The sequence below is a fragment of the Lipotes vexillifer genome, unplaced genomic scaffold (genome assembly GCF_000442215.2).
Source record: "Lipotes vexillifer unplaced genomic scaffold, Lipotes_vexillifer_v1.1 scaffold1093, whole genome shotgun sequence".
NCBI classification, from domain to species: Eukaryota; Metazoa; Chordata; class Mammalia; order Artiodactyla; family Lipotidae; genus Lipotes; species Lipotes vexillifer.
Window position 1 is genome coordinate 818,233 of NW_006774793.1, and position 18,842 is coordinate 837,074.

Below are 18,842 nucleotides of genomic sequence, written 5' to 3' on the forward strand. Positions count from 1 at the left end.
GATCACTCTCAACATGGCGTCATGCTGGAAACAAGACTTAGGCTCAGACACAAGACTTAGGCTAATTCCCATCATTGACTAGGAATTAAACTCTCTGCATCTCTGCACTGGAATCTAACATAAAGCCCATCTTATTTCATCCCCATCTCTCCTCTTCACCAACCCCTGTCTCCTTCATACTAAAGACTCTAGGGTTGAAAATTCATGTGAGGTCTAATCTAGTGTGAATGCCATAACAAAGGGCAGCCCAGCTTATCATGGTGTTAATTATTCTAGTTGTTCTTACAAATTAGAGGCATACCTGCATGTGGGCCTCATGGTACAATGGAAAAAAGTCTCAGGACAGGAAGTATGTTGACTGTGCAAATAGCTATAGGACCTTAACCAAGTCACTTCTCTGGTCCTTAGTTTACTTACTTAAAGTCTAAGTAAGTAAAACCTGAAATCCAGTTTTAAAACCTGAAATACCTTGAGCCTCTCGGTTATCATTGTAACCCTGACCACTGCTGTTTGTTCCAGAAAATCTAAAGCCAAAGGAACCTGAAAACATCAAGCAAACTCAAACTCCAGAGACCTGCTATGAGCCCCAAGGTTAGTTGAAACCAAAGGGCCAACTTCAGAATTGAGGTTAAAGCAAACTCTGTCATTGTCAGACGGGGCCCAAAATCATTCTATTTCAAAAGAAGACAAAAGCCATACCTGAGCCCAGTTGATTCCCTCTGACTCTCTAAGCAGAGTCTGCCTGGCTGCAAGCATGGGTTTTTCCAAAGCTTGCCTTGCTGGATGTGAATAGCAGCCTTAGGTCTCTGAAGGCTATCTGGCACAAAGCTGGGCTTCAGACCAGGAAGAATGATGGTGATTCAGGGCAGGCTGGTTTCGGTGCTGTGGGTCCAATTTCTGAAAGGAAATTTAGTCTCTTGCTGAAGCCACCATCTTCATTCTCATTCAATTGCAGTGCAAGCCGGGAAGGTGAACATGATGTCCCTTGCAGTGCTGGGGCTCCGAATGCTATTTGCCAAGAGTGTTGCCATCAATTTTCTCTTGACTGCCAAGTTATTTTTCTTTTAAGGTGAGAACTAGCTGCTTCTTATTCCTACCTCCACCCAAACTATGCTGCACATGGAGGAAAGGAGTTTAGGAATGGTAAGAAGCATTGAGAAAGGAAAAACACCTAGAGACATATTATGATTTACTAAGGTGGACCTTTTCAGATACTCAGCATAACACCCCATCTCCTGTTAGCCTTTTATTTCAAGCCAGACTCAAAATTCATGTAATATAATACCAGCCAATAATCCTCACCTCAAACTCAGGAGCTAAAAAAATTGGACGTAAACAGGAGGAGAAATCTTTTTCTTTACTGCTAATTTTGTTTATATGGCCAAGGGACCATGGGCTTTTTGCAAGGCCATCAGTAAAGCTTCACTTGAAGAATATTCAGGGGGAGCAGAACCTATCTTTGCCCAGACAAAGGGGATGTCAGCTCTCGATCCTTAATCATAGGACTCGATGTGTAGACCAGCCTATCTCTGGGAGGAACCTATGCTCCCATCCTTAGTGAACAGCTCACTACTAGCCACTCAGGATGCATGCAAAGTTGAGGATGAGATGTGAATTATTTGCCTGTTACTTGCATTGCCTCTTCTGGTTATCTTAGACATGAAATTTGACCCGGGGCTTAGGTTTGCCTATGTCACTAACTCACTATGTTACCTAGGCCAGGTTGCTTCACCTCTCTGGGCCTGGGTTATCACATCTGTAAAACAAAGGAGTGAAGAAGAACTAAAGGAGAGCAGATGGGTTTTATGACTTGTGCCAACATTGATAAACTGATAGTGACTAGCTGAACTATCACCATGTGTAGAAGGGAAATGTGCCAGGATATATTAGTGATGTCTGCAACGGTACAACCACAGCAAGTACTGGCCATCCCCAGGACTGCATGACTGCTATGATTCCTTCCAGCACTGACAGTCTATGATTCTATAACCCTGACAATTTTCCTTCACTTGCAGGCTGACTGGCATGAGAAGGCTACATGCACTGAGAGAAATCAAAAGCCTAAAGAGGTGCTATCTCCTAGGCTTTCAACTTCCTGGTGGTTTAAGTTGACCCGTCCCAGCCTTGCTTAAATGGCTGTTTCCCAAACCAGTTTTCCTTTAAAGGCAACAAACCCAGCTTATCCTTCAGCCTGATGAAAGACAGAAGTCCTGCAGAGTGGGGGCTTATGGTCCCAACTGTTTTACATGCTGCTTTATAAAAGGATATAGAGATATGAAGGTATATAGGACACACTTTTTTTCCTACAACTGACACACTTTGAAAATGGTGTTTTGTTCCTTTGACTTTCTTTGCCTCCAGAAGTAGAAAGCGGGAGCCATCGGGTTCCTAGCTCCATTCTCCAAGAGGAAAACAGATCCTGGGCTTCTACCGAAACATAAAAGGCTCTGCTCAACCCAGCACTAGGTTTGCCCCAAACTAGCGTTCTCATCTACAAAGGCACTTTCTGCTTTTCCTAGTATTTGACAAACAAAACTACATTTGACTTCCTAACACTCTCTGCCCAGGCAATGGGGTTTCTCAAATCTCATCTAAATACTCTCAGAGTTATTAGCAGAGATCAGAGTAAAATGCAGAGGAAATGGGTTTCTCTCTATTAATTGATTTAACGAACATGAGTTACTCCAAGTTCTAGGCACTGTACTGAGGGTGCAAAAATACGTAAGACGTGGGTCTTGCTTTCAAGCAACTCATTGTGCAAGTGTTCTGGGAGGGAGGGACAGGAATGAGACCCCGAGATTTCCCCTGTAAGAACAGTGTCTTCATAACCCCCTGCCTGCCCATCCATGCCCGGGAAGTTTGAAGGCATTGGACCTTTGGTATTGATGGTTTTCTGCCATTCTTCTTTGGCTCTATTGCATGTATTAAAGTGCATTGTGTGTGCCTTGCTTCTGGCTTTCCTCATTGCAGACCATCGCAGGGGGTAAGGGGAGCTGTGAATTCACTGGTAGTCAGACAAAAACCACACTGAGTTTATAGGTCACACCACAGCTTCCTGGGCCCCCAGCCTGCAGGCTCCAGCCTCGGGGACCCAACCCTGGGTTTCCTGCTACTCCAACAACATCAGCGTCCCTGGTGTGATCTCTGAGCTCTGCTCCTCCCACCTCAGCAAGGCCAGCTTTTTCCGGGTGCATGAACCCAAGTAGCATAGGTCTAGCAACCGAGCACTGTGGGTTCCTCAGCACCTATGTGGGCTGTCAGGCGGGGGCTCATGAGGCTACAAGTGAAAGAGCAACGTTCATCCACAACTCCCCAGTCTTTGCCATCTGCAGACTCCCATGTCACGTCCTCACAACCCAAACCAAAGAAAGGAGGCAGTGGCATTCTGAGTCAGTGAGTTTAGGACAATCTAGATGGATAAGCCAGGTCCACCCAGGGGAAAACTATTAAAAGATTCCACACATCTTCACCTCATGTGCATCAAGAACGCCTATTTCCAAAACATTCCCATCTATTACCTTGAGCCAGTCTTAAGAATGTTTCTCTGAAGTTGCTAAGAACAAAACAACACATCCTCATTTTTCAGATGGAAAAAAATACGTCCCCCAGAAAAGGCATGTACCTTGTTCAAAGTCATTCAGAGAGGCAGCGATATTTCTGGGAGCAGAACAAAGTTATCAGGAGTGCCAGCCCCAAGTTCCTTCTACAAGAGCACAGCACATCCCTGAGACAGGGAAGAGGGCTTGTTTTGAAGTTCAGCTAGGCTGAACTTCAGGATAGTCCTGTACATAGCATATGAATGAGCCACCCTCTGGCCTACTTTGATCATCAGCGAAAGGCATCCTAGTATTTTATAGGACCATGAATTTCTTCCACCAAAAGGATGCTCCTGAAAGGATTTAAGGCAGGAGCCATAGCGGATTGCGGCTGCCTTCTGGTGTGGAAACCATGCTATCATGGATTATAGTTTTCCAGAGCTTTCACGTGTAGAATCTCATGTGACCCCAAAGGAGTCTCCAGGAGATTAGTACACACGCTCAGTAGGTGGCAGAACAAAAGCCCCGGAGGCTGAGTCATTTGGCCTGATCCTTTGGCTCCCTCATGCATGTCTTTTCCATCCCTCTATAGCGACTGCTCTCCACCTGCCTGTGTTGAAGCCCAGATATACTGATGCCCAAGCCACCTACTGATACATAACCTCCTAGGGTGCAGCTGCAAGGGAGCCTCCAGAAGTGCAGCCCCACACCCCTGGCTCTGCCATTAACCAGATCAGCGACCTTCCAAATGTCCCTCACTTCTCTGGGCTTCAGTGCTTTTCCTATAAAATACCATCTAAGGCTTCTACTATTTCTAAGATTACATCTAATAACTCTAATAGTTGTTTTAAGGAAGAGACACCCGTAGAAGTAGAGGAAGGAGGGATGGATTCCCAGGGCTAAGGGTATATCTATTTTTGACATCACATTGTTGGTTTCCCCTGGAGGTAATTCTCTCCCCTGGGGATACCACTGAGCTCCCAACTCAGGGACTTTGAAGCTGGGGTTCTGGTTTTCACAGACAGCTTTCTGGGAATATCTCAGTGCTCTTCAGTGAAAGAAAAATGTTCTCCAAACACAGTAAGTAAAATGGAGGTGCCAAAGAGAATCCGGGAGAAATAGGGTGGCTGTACAAGAAGATGCAAATGAAAGGTAAACCAGGGAAATTTTTTAAAATAAGTAACTTTGTGTCCAATTTGAGTCTTAAAAGGAAACAGGCCAATTCACGGCAATGGATGAATGATGGAGACTAAAATAAAGACACTTCCAAAAGGCTCTCCTGAAGTTGGCCCTTCACCAGCCCCATCCTGATACGCTCCCAGCGCATGCAGCACATCCTTGTCAAGCCCTGCTCTGTATCAGGCACGACCTGGGCACTGGAGTCTCTCAGACGTGCAGTCTCCCTTCCCCACCACGGGCACTCGGGCAGCCAGGGCCCTCTGTGTCACAAGTGGGGAGATGTCTGCTCCATCGGAAGCCAGGGTGCTCCCCTGGATGTGACCAGGCATTTTCTTATTTGGAAGACACGTTAGGGCACCTCTAAAGGCCAGACTGGACCACAGAATGACAGGGAAGAAGGATGCTGTGTCCAAGGACATGAGCTGTCTGGAGAGGCAGCTCTGCCAGGCTGTGCCCAGGGGTTTGTGTGCAGACTTCCTGGACACCTGCATCACCGTGGGAGTGCAAACCACAGTAGTAAGTGGCACTGTCTTCAGGCCTCACTGAGGAGATCGCCAAGTGGAAGGTTTTGTGGATCAGGCTGTGCTGCACAGAAAATCTACCCCGAGCAAGATCTGCATCATGGGATTTAATGTTATTCCTGTGCAGGACAAACTAGAAGGAACGATCTGGTCTTATCTGGTACCAGTATAAGTCTGGATCTAAGTATGTGGTTTGGAAAATGCATTGCAGTGTCACCTCACTGCCACTCGCCACTATCTGCTCCTGGGAAATCTGGGTCACTTGGTTACACAGTACGTCCTTGTCTGTGAAGAGAAAAAAATAAGAAAACAGTGAAGTCTTACACTCTGCAGGCACTTGGTTCAGCACAGGCCCATCCAGAGGGAACCCAATGGGCAGAGGCAGGGGAAAGACACAGAGATGAAAATTAAAGGCAGAAAATAACTGGAAAATCCAGTGTGAATGAGAAAGAGCCCAAGCCTTGGAAAGTAAGAAAAAGGGAAACAGGCGATAGAACGAGCAGGACATAACAATGAGTGTGCTTACAGAAAAACAAAAGGCTAAAGCCCACAAGAAGAATCATCTTCTTTTCATATCAGGGAGGAGGATATAGAATAAAACTGGGCTCCTTAAATCTCTGAGACCGTCTCAGTGCTTCTGAAGGGAAGGAGATGGGAGGGAAGTGAGGGGAGCAGGGCAACCCTGATGGTCACGTGACTGAATTAGCTGTAACTCTCTGGGGCGCATGCTTCCAACCCAGGAAAAGTTGTTGTTATTGTTTTTGTGGTCCTCAATCCATCCTGAACTAATCCTTTTGTAAAACACAATGAAAATGAATTAGTTTTTAAAAAAGAAAGAGAGACTGCAAGTCCAATGATCACATACTTCGATATCAAATTGCCCTAAAAGTGGCTTATCCTCCATTTCCGCATCCTCTGGTCACAGACCGGGTACCAATCCAGGATCGCACTTTGAGTAGCACTGTCACACAGCACTAGCACAGCTGCACACACCTGGAGTACTCTATATATGGGATAAATGAATGAGGACCTTAACCTAGTCTTACATATTTGTGTAAAAAGAAAAAGGAGAGGGGCTTCCCTGGTGGCGCAGTGGTTGAGAGTCTGCCTGCTGATGCAGGGGACACAGGTTCATGCCCCGGTCCGGGAAGATCCCACATGCCGCGGAGCGGCTGGGCCCGTGAGCCATGGCTGCTGAGCCTGCGCGTCGGTAGCCTGTGCTCCGCAACAGGAGAGGCCACAACAGTGAGACGCCCGCGTACCGCAAAAAAAAGAAAGAAAGAAAGAAAAACAAAAAGAAAAAGGAGAGGGTTGGATGAGGTCATTTCTAAAATCTGCCCTAGTCCTGAATTCTAGAACTCTTTTTTGTTTTTGTTATTTTTTATACAAGTTTTAAATGTTGCACTCCACTGACAGTTATTACAAAATATTGAACTCTTCTATTTCTCATGCTTGAGGGAGTGCTGTGGTCCTGAGAACGCTCACTGCACTTCCCACAGCTTGATTTCCATCTCTCCCTCTGCAGCACACACTTGGCTCCAGCTGGAAACTTCTCCCGGAAGCAGACCTTCCCAGTGGGTGAACTGCTGTGAGTGGGTTACAGGCTCGCTGAGACAGTGCTCACAGTGGACACTGGGACCTGAGGTGGCTGGAGCCCCGGAGGCCAGCCCCTCCCGGCCACATTTCAATACAAATATTGTCTTCTGGGTAAGCCAAGACATGACAACTGCTGGGAAGCTCTGCCCTAAAAAACAGAAGACCAACTGGCTCCCCCAAACCTAGGAGTGTTTCTAGGAGTACTTCCGGAGTTCCTTTGTTTCCCTGGTCCCCCATCTCCAATTCATCAGGAAGGCCTGTCAGTTGCACCATGAAGTGTGTCTCCAGTGCATCCACTTCTCTCCACCGCCACTCCCACCACCTCCCACCAACACCACCATCTCTTGTCAGGACCACGGCAATAACGCTCCTTGTCAGGTCCCCTTGCTTCTGCTCTTGCCCCTGGACCATCTCCTCTGCAGGTCTTTATAAAATGTAAGTCTGATGATGCCAGCAGGGCCTCCCTTCCTGGGCCTGTGACCCACTGCACATGGTGGGATCTCTGCCCTCTGTCCGATCTCCCTGCACGTCCTCTCCTGCCTCTGTCACTCCCCTTCAGCAGCTGTGGCCTTCCTCTGCTCCTCTACCTGCCTCCCTCTTCTAGGTCCCTGAAACTCTGCTTCCAGGTTTTCACAAATCTCAGCTCAAAGAGGCTTTCCCTGGCAAGTAAATTAGTCACTCACCTGGGTACCCAGAGTCACCCTCGATTTCACCTCTTATTTTCCCTCACATCACTATTTGTCATCATCAGGTTTCTACACGTTTATTATTTGTCTTTCCCTTCTCACCCCATATACACATACACATACACCATCATGTAAGCTCCATGAAGGCGGGGCCTTGCTTATCTGTTCACTGATCTGTCCCAGCCCCTAGGACTGTGTCTGCCACGTAACTGACAACCAACAAATATTTGTGAACAAAGGAATATAACTTTGTCCACTTAAAAACTCACCAATGGCATGGATAAGTTTGCCAAATTTTTTAAAAACCTTTTTTTAATCAAAGTATAGTTGATTTACAGTGTTGTGTTAGTTTCTGGTGTGCAACATAGGGATTCAGTTATATATATATATATATATATATATATATACATACATACATATACTTTTTCATATTCTTTTCCATTATGGTTTATTACAGGATACTGAATATAGTTCCCTGTGCTATACAGTAGGACCTTGTTGTTTATCTATTTTATATATAGTGGTTTGTATCTGCTAATCCCAACTCCTAATTTATCCCTCCCCCAACCCCCTTCCCCTTTGGTAACCATAAATTTGTTTTTTATGTCTGTGAATCTGTTTCTCTTTCATAAATAAGTTTACTTTTGTCATTTTTTAGATTCCACATTTAAGTGATATCACATGATATTTGTCTTTTTCTGACTTACTTCACTTAGTATGATAATCTCTAGGTCTATCAATGTTGCTGCAAATGGCATTATTTCATTCTTTTTTATGATTGAGTAGTATTCCATTTTATATATATATATATATATATATATATATATATATATTTATATATCACATCTTCTTTATCCATTTTCTGTTGATGGACATTAAGGTTGCTTCCATGTCTTGCCTATTGTAAATAGTAAGGTTGCCAGATTTAGCGAATAAAAATACAGGACACCCAGTTAAGTTTGCATTTCAAATGAAAAACAAAAAAACTTTTTAGTAATAATTGGGACTTGCCATATGTGGGATATATATACTCTAAAAAGGTATTCGTTGTTTATCTGAAATTCAAATTTCACTGGAAATTTTGCATTTTATCTGGCAGCCCTTGTGAGGATTAGCAAAAGTGCACACCTGGAAGTCTGCAGCCCCAGCATGAGCATCCCCAGGCCCCCAGCTGTGGAAGAGGCAGGGTCAGCAACGGGGCTGCTCTGTCTGATCAGCTGCTGCCAGGCCTGCACTGCCCCCCTGCAGGCAGGTGTCCCCTCTCAAAGGCACCAGCCCCTCTGCTGGGGTGAAGGCCACTTCAGAACTTCCCGCTCTCAGACATTCACGGGCTCTAGCAGCCCCCAGTCAGTCTCTGGGAGTCTGTCCTTGTTCTAAAGGTGTTGCCAGGCATGATATTTATGAGAGCTAAGTGTTCCCTTCCTGATCTAGGCAGTATAACAGTTAACAAATTAAACTGCTGCTCCTTTTCTGATGGCCCAACCTCAGTTACATCTGCCCATACCCAAGAACAGAGGAAAGGACTTCAAAACCCTCACTCAGAGGGACAAGCCCTCTCCCTAATCCTTCACATGGAGACCTCCTTGGGTGGCACATCATGAAACTCCCCACCATGGTGTCCTTCCAACATTCCTTGAAAGGCATCCCTTCAGAAAGGGCACTTCTCAGAACAGCAGGGCAGTGTCATGGTTAAACAGTGGGGTTCCAGATCCAGACTGCTTGGGTTCCTATCAGCTCCAGCATGCACTTGCTGTGTGACCCCAAACACGACCTAACCCCTCCAAGCCTCACTTTCTCCATCTGTAAAATGAAGATGATAATAATAATACCTTTTTCACAGGACTGTTGGATAATTAAATGAAATAACACATGCAATACACCCAGCAAGTGATCTAAGAAGGCTAGGCATTGCTGTTGCTATTGTCATTTTTATGAAATAGACTGATGAATAAATTTCCTAAGAGCTTGAGTCTCATCAAAGACGTTCAGAAATAAGATGCTGAGTAAATCTAAAATATAAAGTTGTGAAATCTGGCAAAAAAAAAACCCCCAAAACATGTTGTACCAATCAATGGCAAAAAAAAAGTGACTCACATCTTTCATTTGCTGTCATTGCTGTAAGTGTGTCATAGAGCTCTGCACTCTCCCGAGACCTGAGCCAGCTGTGCTCATCCCAAACTCCTAAGAGCACTGGGAACATGGGAAATGAGCCTGCTATCTCACTGTCCTATGTCTTCCAAAGGTTTCAACAGGCTTGTTCATGGGAGACCACAATGTACAAGAGAGCGACCACCAAAGTTTAGGGCTAAGAGAGACTCAAGGTTTAATGACCTATTACAGACGTATTGTCCTTGAACTTCCCTACCCCATCTCCCTTAAACCTATTGATGTCTGCATCTGAGCAGCTCCCGCAGTCAGTGAGCACCCTGGGCTGACTTTCATTAGTCCGAAACCACCACTCAACAGAGGTCTTCAGAGGCTTCCGGAAAGATGGCGGAAGAGTAAGACGCGGAGATCACCCTCCTCCCCACAGATACACCAGAAATACATCTACACGTGGAACAACTCCTACAGAACACCTACTGAACGCTGGCAGAAGACCTCAGACCTCCCAAAAGGCAAGAAACTCCCCACGTACCTGGGTAGGGCAAAAGAAAAAAGAATAAACAGAGACTAAAGGATAGGGACGGGACCTGCACCAGTGGGAGGGAGCTGTGAAGGAGGAAAGGTTTCTTCACACTAGGAAGCCCCTTCGTGGGCGGAGACTGTGGGTGGCGGAGGGGGAAAGCTTCGGAGCCACGGACGAGAGCACAGCAATAGGGGTGCGGAGGGCAAAGCGGAGAGATTCCCGCACAGAGGATCAGGGCCGACCGGCACTCACCAGGCCGAGAGGCTTCTCTGCTCACCCGCCGGGGCGGGCAGGGCCGGGAGTTGAGGCTCGGGCTTCGGTCGGAGCGCCGGGAGAGGACTGGGGGTGGTGGCGTGAACACAGCCTGCCGGGGGTTAGTGCGCCACGGCTAGCCGGAAGGGAGTCCGGGTAAAAGTCTGGACCTGCCGAAGAGGCAAGAGACTTTTTCTTCCCTCTTTGTTTCCCGGTGCACGAGGAGAGGGTATTAAGAGCACTGCTTAGGGCTTCCCTGGTGGCGCAGTGATTGAGACTCCGCCTGCCGATGCAGGGGACACGGGTTCGTGCCCCGGTCTGGGAAGATCCCACATGCCGCGGAGCGGCTGGGCCCGTGAGCCATGGCCGCTGAGCCTGCGCGTCCGGAGCCTATGCTCCGCAACGGGAGAGGCCACAACAGTGAGAGGCCCGCGTACCGCAAAAAAAAAAGAAAAAAAGAGCGCTGCTTAAAGAAGCTCCAGAAACGGGTGCGAGCCGCGGCTAAAAGCGCGGACCCCAGACACAGGCATGAGACGCTAAGGCTGCTGCTGCCGCCAACAAGAAGCCTGTGTGCGAGCACAGGTCACTATTCACACCACCCTTCCGGGGAGCCTGTGCAGCCCGCCACGGCCAGGGTCCCGGGATCCAGGGACAACTCCCCCGGAAGAACGCACGGCGCGCCTCAGGCGGGTGCAACGTCACGTCGGCCTCTGCCGCCGCAGGCCTGCCCCGCACTGCGTGCCCCTCCCTTCCCCCACAGGCCTGAGTGAGCCAGAGCCCTCGAATCAGCGGCTCCTTTAACCCCATCCTGTCTGAGCGAAAAACAGATGCCCTCCGACGACCTACACGCAGAGGCGGGGCCCAATCCCAAGCTGAGCCCCTGGGAGCTATGAGAACAAAGAAGAGAAAGGGAAATCTCTCCCAGAAGCCTCAGAAGCAGTGGATTAAAGCTCCACAATCAACTTGATGTACCCTGCAACTGTGGAATACATGAATAGACAACGAATCATCCCAAATTAAGGAGGTGGACTTTGAGAGCAAGATTTATGATTTTTTTCGCCTTTTCCTCTTTTTGTGAGTGTGTATGTGTATGCTTCTGGGTGAGGTTTTTGTCTGTATAGCTTTGCTTCCACCATTTGTCCTAGGGTTCTATCCGTCCTTTTTTTTCTCTCTTAATAAATATTTTTTTATTTTAATAAATTTATTATATTTTATCTTACTTTATTTTATTTTACTTTATCGTCTTTCTTTTTTTCCTTCTTTCCCTCCTTCCTTCCTTCCTCCCTCCCTCCTTTCTTTCTTTCTTTCTTTCTTTCTACTTCTACTAATTCTTTCTTTCTGCTTTTTCTCCCTTTAATTCTGAGCCGTGTGGATGAAAGGCTCTTGGTGCTAGAGCCAGGAGTCAGTGCTGGCCCCTGAGGTGGGAGAGCCAACTTCAGGACACTGGTCCACACGAGACCTCCCAGCTCCACATAATATCAAACAGCAAAAATCTCCCAGAGATCTCCGTCTCAAAACCAGCACCCAGCTTCACTCAACGACCAGCAAGCTACAGTACTGGACATCCTATGCCAAACAACTAGCAAGACAGGAACACAACCCCACCCATTACCAGAGAGGCTGCCTAAAATCATAATAAGTCCACAGACACCCAAAAACACACCACCAGACATGGACCTGACCACCAGAAAGACAAGATCCAGCCTCATCCACCAGAACACAGGCACTAGTCCCCTCCACCAGGAAGCCTACACAACCCACTGAACCAACATTAGCCACTGGGGACAGACACCAAAAACAACGGGAACTACAAACGTGCAGCCTGCAAAAACGAGACCCCAAACACAGTAAGATAAGCAAACTGAGAATACAGAAAAACACACAGCAGATGAAGGAGCAAGATAAAAACCCACCAGACCTAACAAATGAAGAGGAAATAGGCAGTCTACCTGAAAAAGAATTCAGAATAATGATAGTAAGGATGATCCAAAATCTTGGAAATAGAATAGACAAAATGCAAGGGACATTTAACAAGGACCTAGAAGAACTAAAGATGAAACAAACGATGATGAACAACACAATAAATGAAATTTAAAATACTCTAGATGGGATCAACAGCAGAATAACTGAGGCAGAAGAATGGATAAGTGACCTGGAAGATAAAATAGTGGAAATAACTACTACAGAGCAGAATAAAGAAAAAAGAATGAAAAGAACTGAGGACAGTCTCAGAGACCTCTGGGACAACATTAAACGCACCAACATTCGAATTATAGGGATTCCAGAAGAAGAAGAGAAAAAGAAAGGGACTGAGAAAATATTTGAAGAGATTATAGTTGAAAACTTCCCTAATATGGGAAAGGAAATAGTTAATCAAGTCCAGGAAGCACAGAGAGTCCCATACAGGATAAATCCAAGGAGAAATACGCCAAGACACATATTAATCAAACTGTCAAAAACTAAATACAAAGAAAGCATATTAAAAGCAGCAAGGGAAAAACAACAAATAACACACAAGGGAATCCCCATAAGGTTAACAGCTGATCTTTCAGCAGAAACTCTGCAAGCCAGAAGGGACTGGCAGGACATACTTAAAGTGATGAAGGAGAAAAACCTGCAACCAAGATTACTCTACCCAGCAAGGATCTCATTCAGATTTGATGGAGAAATTAAAACCTTTACAGACAAGAGCAATAGCTGAGAGTTCAGCACCACCAAACCAGCTTTACAACAACTGCTAAAGGAACTTCTCTAGGCAAGAAACACAAGAGAAGGAAAAGACCTACAATAACGAACCCAAAACAATTAAGAAAATGGGCATAGGAAGATACATATCGATAATTACTTTAAATGTAAATGGACTAAATGCTCCCACCAAAAGACACAGATTGACTGAATGGATACAATAACAAGACCCATATATTTGCTGTCTACAAGAGACCCACTTCAGACCTAGAGACACATACAAACTGAAAGTAAGGGGATGGAAAAAGATATTTCATGCAAATGGAAACCAAAAGAAAGCTGGAGTAGCAATTCTCATATCAGACAAAATAGACTTTAAAATAAAGACTATTAGAAGAGACAAGAAGGACACTGCATAATGATCAAGGGATCGATCCAAGAAGAAGATATAACAATTGTAAATCTTTATGCACCCAACATAGGAGCACCTCAATACATAAGGCAAATACTAACCGCCATAAAAGGGAAAATCAACAGTAACACATTCATAGTAGGGGACTTTAATACCCCAATTTCACCAATGGACAGATCATCCAAAATGAAAATAAATAAGGAAACACAAGCTTTAAATTATACATTAAACAAGATGGACTTAATTGATATTTATAGGAATTCCATCCAAAAACAACAGAATACACATTTTTCTCAAGTGCTCATGGAACATTCTCCAGGATAGATCATATCTTGGGTCACAAATCAAGCCTTGGTAAATGTAAGAAAATTGAAATTGTATCAAGTATCTTTTCCGACCAAAATGCTATGAGACTAGAAAGCAATTACAGGAAAAGACCTATAAAAAATACAAACACGTGGAGGATAAACAATACACTACTTAATAACTAAGTGATCACTGAAGAAATCAAAGAGGGAATTAAAAAATAGATAGAAACAAATGACAGTGGAGACACGACGACCCAAAATCTATGGGATGCAGCAAAAGCAGTTCTAAGAGGGAAGTTTATAGCAATACAATCCCACCTTAAGAAACAGGAAACATCTCGAATAAACAACCTAACCTTGAACCTAAAGCAATTAGAGAAAGAAGAACAAAAAGACCCCAAAGTTAACAGAAGAAAAGAAATCATAAAAATCAGATCAGAAATAAATGAAAAAGAAATGAAGGAAACGATAGCAAAGATCAATAAAACTAAAAGCTGGTTCTTTGAGAAGATAAAATTGATAAACCATTAGCCAGACTCATCAAGAAAAAAAGGGAGAAGACTCAAATCAATAGAATTAGAAATGAAAAAGGAGAAGTAACAACTGACACTACAGAAATACAAAAGGTCATGAGAGATTACTACAAGCAACTCTATGCCAATAAAATGGACAACCTGGAAGAAATGGACAAATTCTTAGAAATGCACAACCTGCCAAGACTGAATCAGGAAGAAATAGAAAATATGAACAGACCAGTCACAAGCACTGAAATTGAAACCGTGATTAAAAATCTTCCAACAAACAAAAGCCCAGGACCAGATGGCTTCACAGGCGAATTCTATCAAACATTTACAGAAGAACTGACACCTATCCTTCTCAAACTCTTCCAAAATAGAGCAGAGGGAGGAACACTCCCACACTCATTCTACGAGGCCACCGTCACCCTGATACCAAAACCAGACAAGGATGTCACAAAGAAAGAAAACAACAGGCCAATATCACTGATGAACATAGATGCAAAAATCCTCAACAAAATACTAGCAAACAGAATCCAACAGCACATTTAACAGATCATACACCATCATCAAGTGGGGTTTATTCCAGAAATGCAAGGATTCTTCAATATACGCAAATCCACCAACGTGATACACCGTATTAACAAATTGAAGGAGAAAAACCATATGATCATCTCAATAGATGCAGAGAAAGCTTTTGACAAAATTCAACACCCATTTATGACAGAAACCCTGCAGAAAGTAGGCATAGAGGGAACTTTCCTCAACTACGCAAATCTATCAATGTGATTAACCATATTAACAAATTGAAGGAGAAAAACCATATGATCATCTCAATAGATGCAGAGAAAGCTTTTGACAAAATTCAACACCCATTTATGATAAAAACCCTGCAGAAAGTAGGTGTAGAGGGAACTTTCCTCAATATAATAAAGGCCGTATATGACAAGCCCACAGCCAACATCATCCTCAATGGCGAAAAACTGAAAGCGTTTCCACTAGGATCAGGAACAAGACAAGGTTGCCCACTCTCACCACTCTTATTCAACATAGTTTTGGAATTTTTAGCCACAGCAATCAGAGAAGAAAAGGAAATAAAAGAAATCCAAATCGGAAAAGAAGAAGTATAGCTGTCACTGTTTGCAGATGACATAATACTACACATAGAGAATCCTAAAGATGCTACCAGAAAATTACTAGAGCTAATCAATGAATTTAGTGAAGTAGCAGGATACAAAATTAATGCACAGAAATCTCGGACATTCTTATACACTAATGATGAAAAATCTGAAAGTGAAATCAAGAAAACACTCGCATTTACCACTGCAACAAAAAGAATAAAATATCTAGGAATAAGCCTACCTAAGGAGACAAAAGACCAGTATGCAGAAAATTATAAGACACTGATGAAAGAAATTAAAGATGATACAAATAGATGGAGAGATATACCATGTTCTTGGATTGGAAGAATCAACACTGTGAAAATAACTCTGCTACCCAAAGCAATCTATAGATTCAATGCAATCCCTATCAAAGCACCACTGGCATTTTTTACAGAACTAGAACAAAAAATTTCACAATTTGTATGGAAACACAAAAGACCCCGAATAGCCAAAGCAATCTTGAGAACGAAAAACGGAGCTGGAGGAATCAGGCTCCCTGACTTCAGACTATACTACAAAGCTACAGTAATCAAGACAGTATGGTACTGGCACAAAAACAGAAAGATAGATCAATGGAACAGGACAGAAAGCCCAGGGATAAACCCACACATATATGGTCACCTTATCTTCAATAAAGGAGGCAGGAATGTACAGTGGAGAAAGGACAGCCTCTTCAATAAATGGTGCTGGGAAAGCTGGACAGGTACATGTAAAAGTATGAGATTAGATCACTCCCTAACACCATACACAAAAATAAGCTCAAAATGGATTAAAGACCTAAATGTAAGGCCAGAAACTATCAAACTCCTAGAGGAAAACATAGGCAGAACACTCTATGACATAAATCACAGCAAGATCCTTTTTGACCCACCTCCTAGGGAAATGGAAATAAAAACAAAAATAAACAAATGGGACCTAAAGAAACTTCAAAGCTTTTGCACAGCAAGGGAAACCATAAAGAAGACCAAAAGACAACACTCAGAATGGGAGAAAAGATTTGCAAATGAAGCAACTGACAAAGGATTAATCTCCAAAATTTATAAGCAGCTCATGCAGCTCAATAACAAAAAAACAACCCAATCCAAAAATGGGCAGAAGACCTAAATAGACATTTCTCCAAAGAAGATATACAGACTGCCAACAAACACATGAAAGTATGCTCAACATCATTAATCATTAGAGAAATGCAAATCAAAACTACAATGAGATATCATCTCACACCGGTCAGAATGGCCATCATCAAAAAATCTAGAAACAATAAATGCTGGAGAGGGTGTGGAGAAAAGGGAACCCTCTTGCACTGTTGGTGGGAATGTAAATTGATACAGCCGCTGTGGAGAACAGTGTGGAGGTTCCTTAAAAAACTACAAAGAGAACTACCATATGACCCAGCAATCCCACTACTGGGCATATACCCTGAGGAAACCAGAATTCAGAAAGAGTCATGTACCAAAATGTTCATTGCAGCTCTATTTACAATAGCCCGGAGATGGAAACAACCTAAGTGCCCGTCGTCGGATGAATGGATAAAGAAGATGTGGCACATATATACAATGGAATATTACTCAGCCATAAAAAGAAACGAAATTGAGCTATTTGTAATGAGGTGGATAGATCTAGAGTATCTGTCATACAGAGTGAAGGAAGTCAGAAAGAGAAAGACAAATACCGTATGCTAACACAAATGTATGGAATTTAAGAGAAAAAAAATGTCATGAAGAACCTAGGGGTAAGATAGGAATTAAAGACACAGACCTACTAGAGAATGGACTTGAGGATATGGGGAGGGGGAAGGGTAAGCTGTGACAAAGCGAGAGAGAGGCATGGACATGGATACACTACCAAACGTAAGGTAGATAGCTAGTGGGAAGCAGCCGCATAGCACAGGGAGATCAGCTCGGTGCTTTGTGACCGCCTGGAGGGGTGGGATAGGGAGGGTGGGAGGGAGGGAGACGCAAGAGGGAAGAGATATGGGAACATATGTATATGTATAACTGATTCACTTTGTTATAAAGTAGAAACTAACACACCATTGTAAAGCAATTATACTCCAATAAAGATGTTAAAAAATAAAAAATTTTAAATTTTAAATAAATAAATAAATAAAATTTTTAAAAAATAAAAAAATAAATTAAAAAACAGAGGCCTTCAGATCTGGTGGGGTCCCAGGTGTTTGGTAAACAAGCCACTCTTGTCCCAGGCTTGGACCTTGATCACTATTTTCTCTCAAAAAAAGGGACTTTTCTCCCAGTTTCTTCTCTTGCGGGCAGCTTTGTTTCTGACCTTACAGCGCCCTCTGCTGTTCTAATTAGCCCATCTCCATAAATGGGTCATACTAGAGGTTGGCAGAAAATAGGTCAGGGGAGGAAAATATTCTTTGTTCCAAACTTAAGTCAAAGTTGCTGCTTCTGTTCCCCGATCCCCTTTCAACCCTGACACTGGCAGGTGCTGTTCTGTTGGCCCAAAGGACCCATCCACCCCAGTCACTCAGAGTACTGTCTCCGAGGACATGAGATAGCACCCCACAAGGGTTGATGGGCATTTCCCTGTCAAACAAAAGCCTACTGCAACAGTAAAGGACACAGGGAAATGTCTTTGGATGGATATAGACAAACATATCTCTTTTTTATGAAAGAATAGAAATGTGATTAAAAGGAAAAGCTTAGAAACATCTGAATGTGTGACAACGGGAGCGAGTGGTCTAGAGAAAGGGTTTCCGCATCATTTTCTTCCTGTGCCACATTCCGTTCCAGGACCCCCGGGACAGACCTTGGTCGATGGATAAGAAGAAGCATGCCAGGGAGGGACCAAGGTCCAGCAGATGTCTTCCACCCCCAGGACCTCTGTTTGGGGGAAAAATCTTGCTGAAGGCTCTTTAGGCAAGAGTAAGCACAAAGAACGCTACCTCCGTTTGTTTCCCAAAGCCTGCGTTTGAAAGCAAGCTGTGAGGGCAAAGAGATACTCCATGGTTTTACTGTTGCCACCTCTGGAGCAGCCTATGGAAGGAACAGTCTTGGTCCAGCCAGGTGAGGGATACCTTTCATGATGGGGCTGTGTGGGACCTGGCCTGACCCTTGCCAACCAGATTTCTCAAGCCATCGGCAGGACCTTCTCTCCATTTATTCCCCAGGCACGAGGGCAAACAGATTATGTCTCAATTACCAAGAGCTAGCAGTTGGTAGTAGCTATCTGGAGCACAGTTTTAAGAAGGATTGTGAACTATATGTAAAATAGATAAACAACAAGGATTTACTGTATAGCAGAGGGAAATATATTCAAAATCTTATAATAACCTATAATGAAAAAATCAGAAATATATATATATATATATATATATATATATATATATATATATATATA

General features: G+C 43.9%; 1 long non-coding RNA gene and 2 gene segments (V, D, J or C); all 3 read left to right on the top strand.

The window, feature by feature from the left end:
* The window catches only part of LOC103079081 (T-cell receptor delta chain C region-like), a 61,014-nt gene extending 59,946 nt beyond the window's left edge, over positions 1-1,068 (top strand). Inside the window, 2 exon segments of the C gene segment in view lie at positions 520-591; positions 956-1,068. Of these exon segments, the coding sequence occupies positions 520-591; positions 956-1,068 (185 nt within the window).
* Positions 1-18,842, top strand: part of LOC103079551 (T-cell receptor alpha chain C region-like) — a 289,115-nt gene that overhangs the window by 187,965 nt on the left and 82,308 nt on the right.
* LOC103079364 (uncharacterized) overlaps positions 1-18,842 on the top strand; it is a 211,792-nt gene that overhangs the window by 183,666 nt on the left and 9,284 nt on the right. The window lies entirely within an intron of this gene.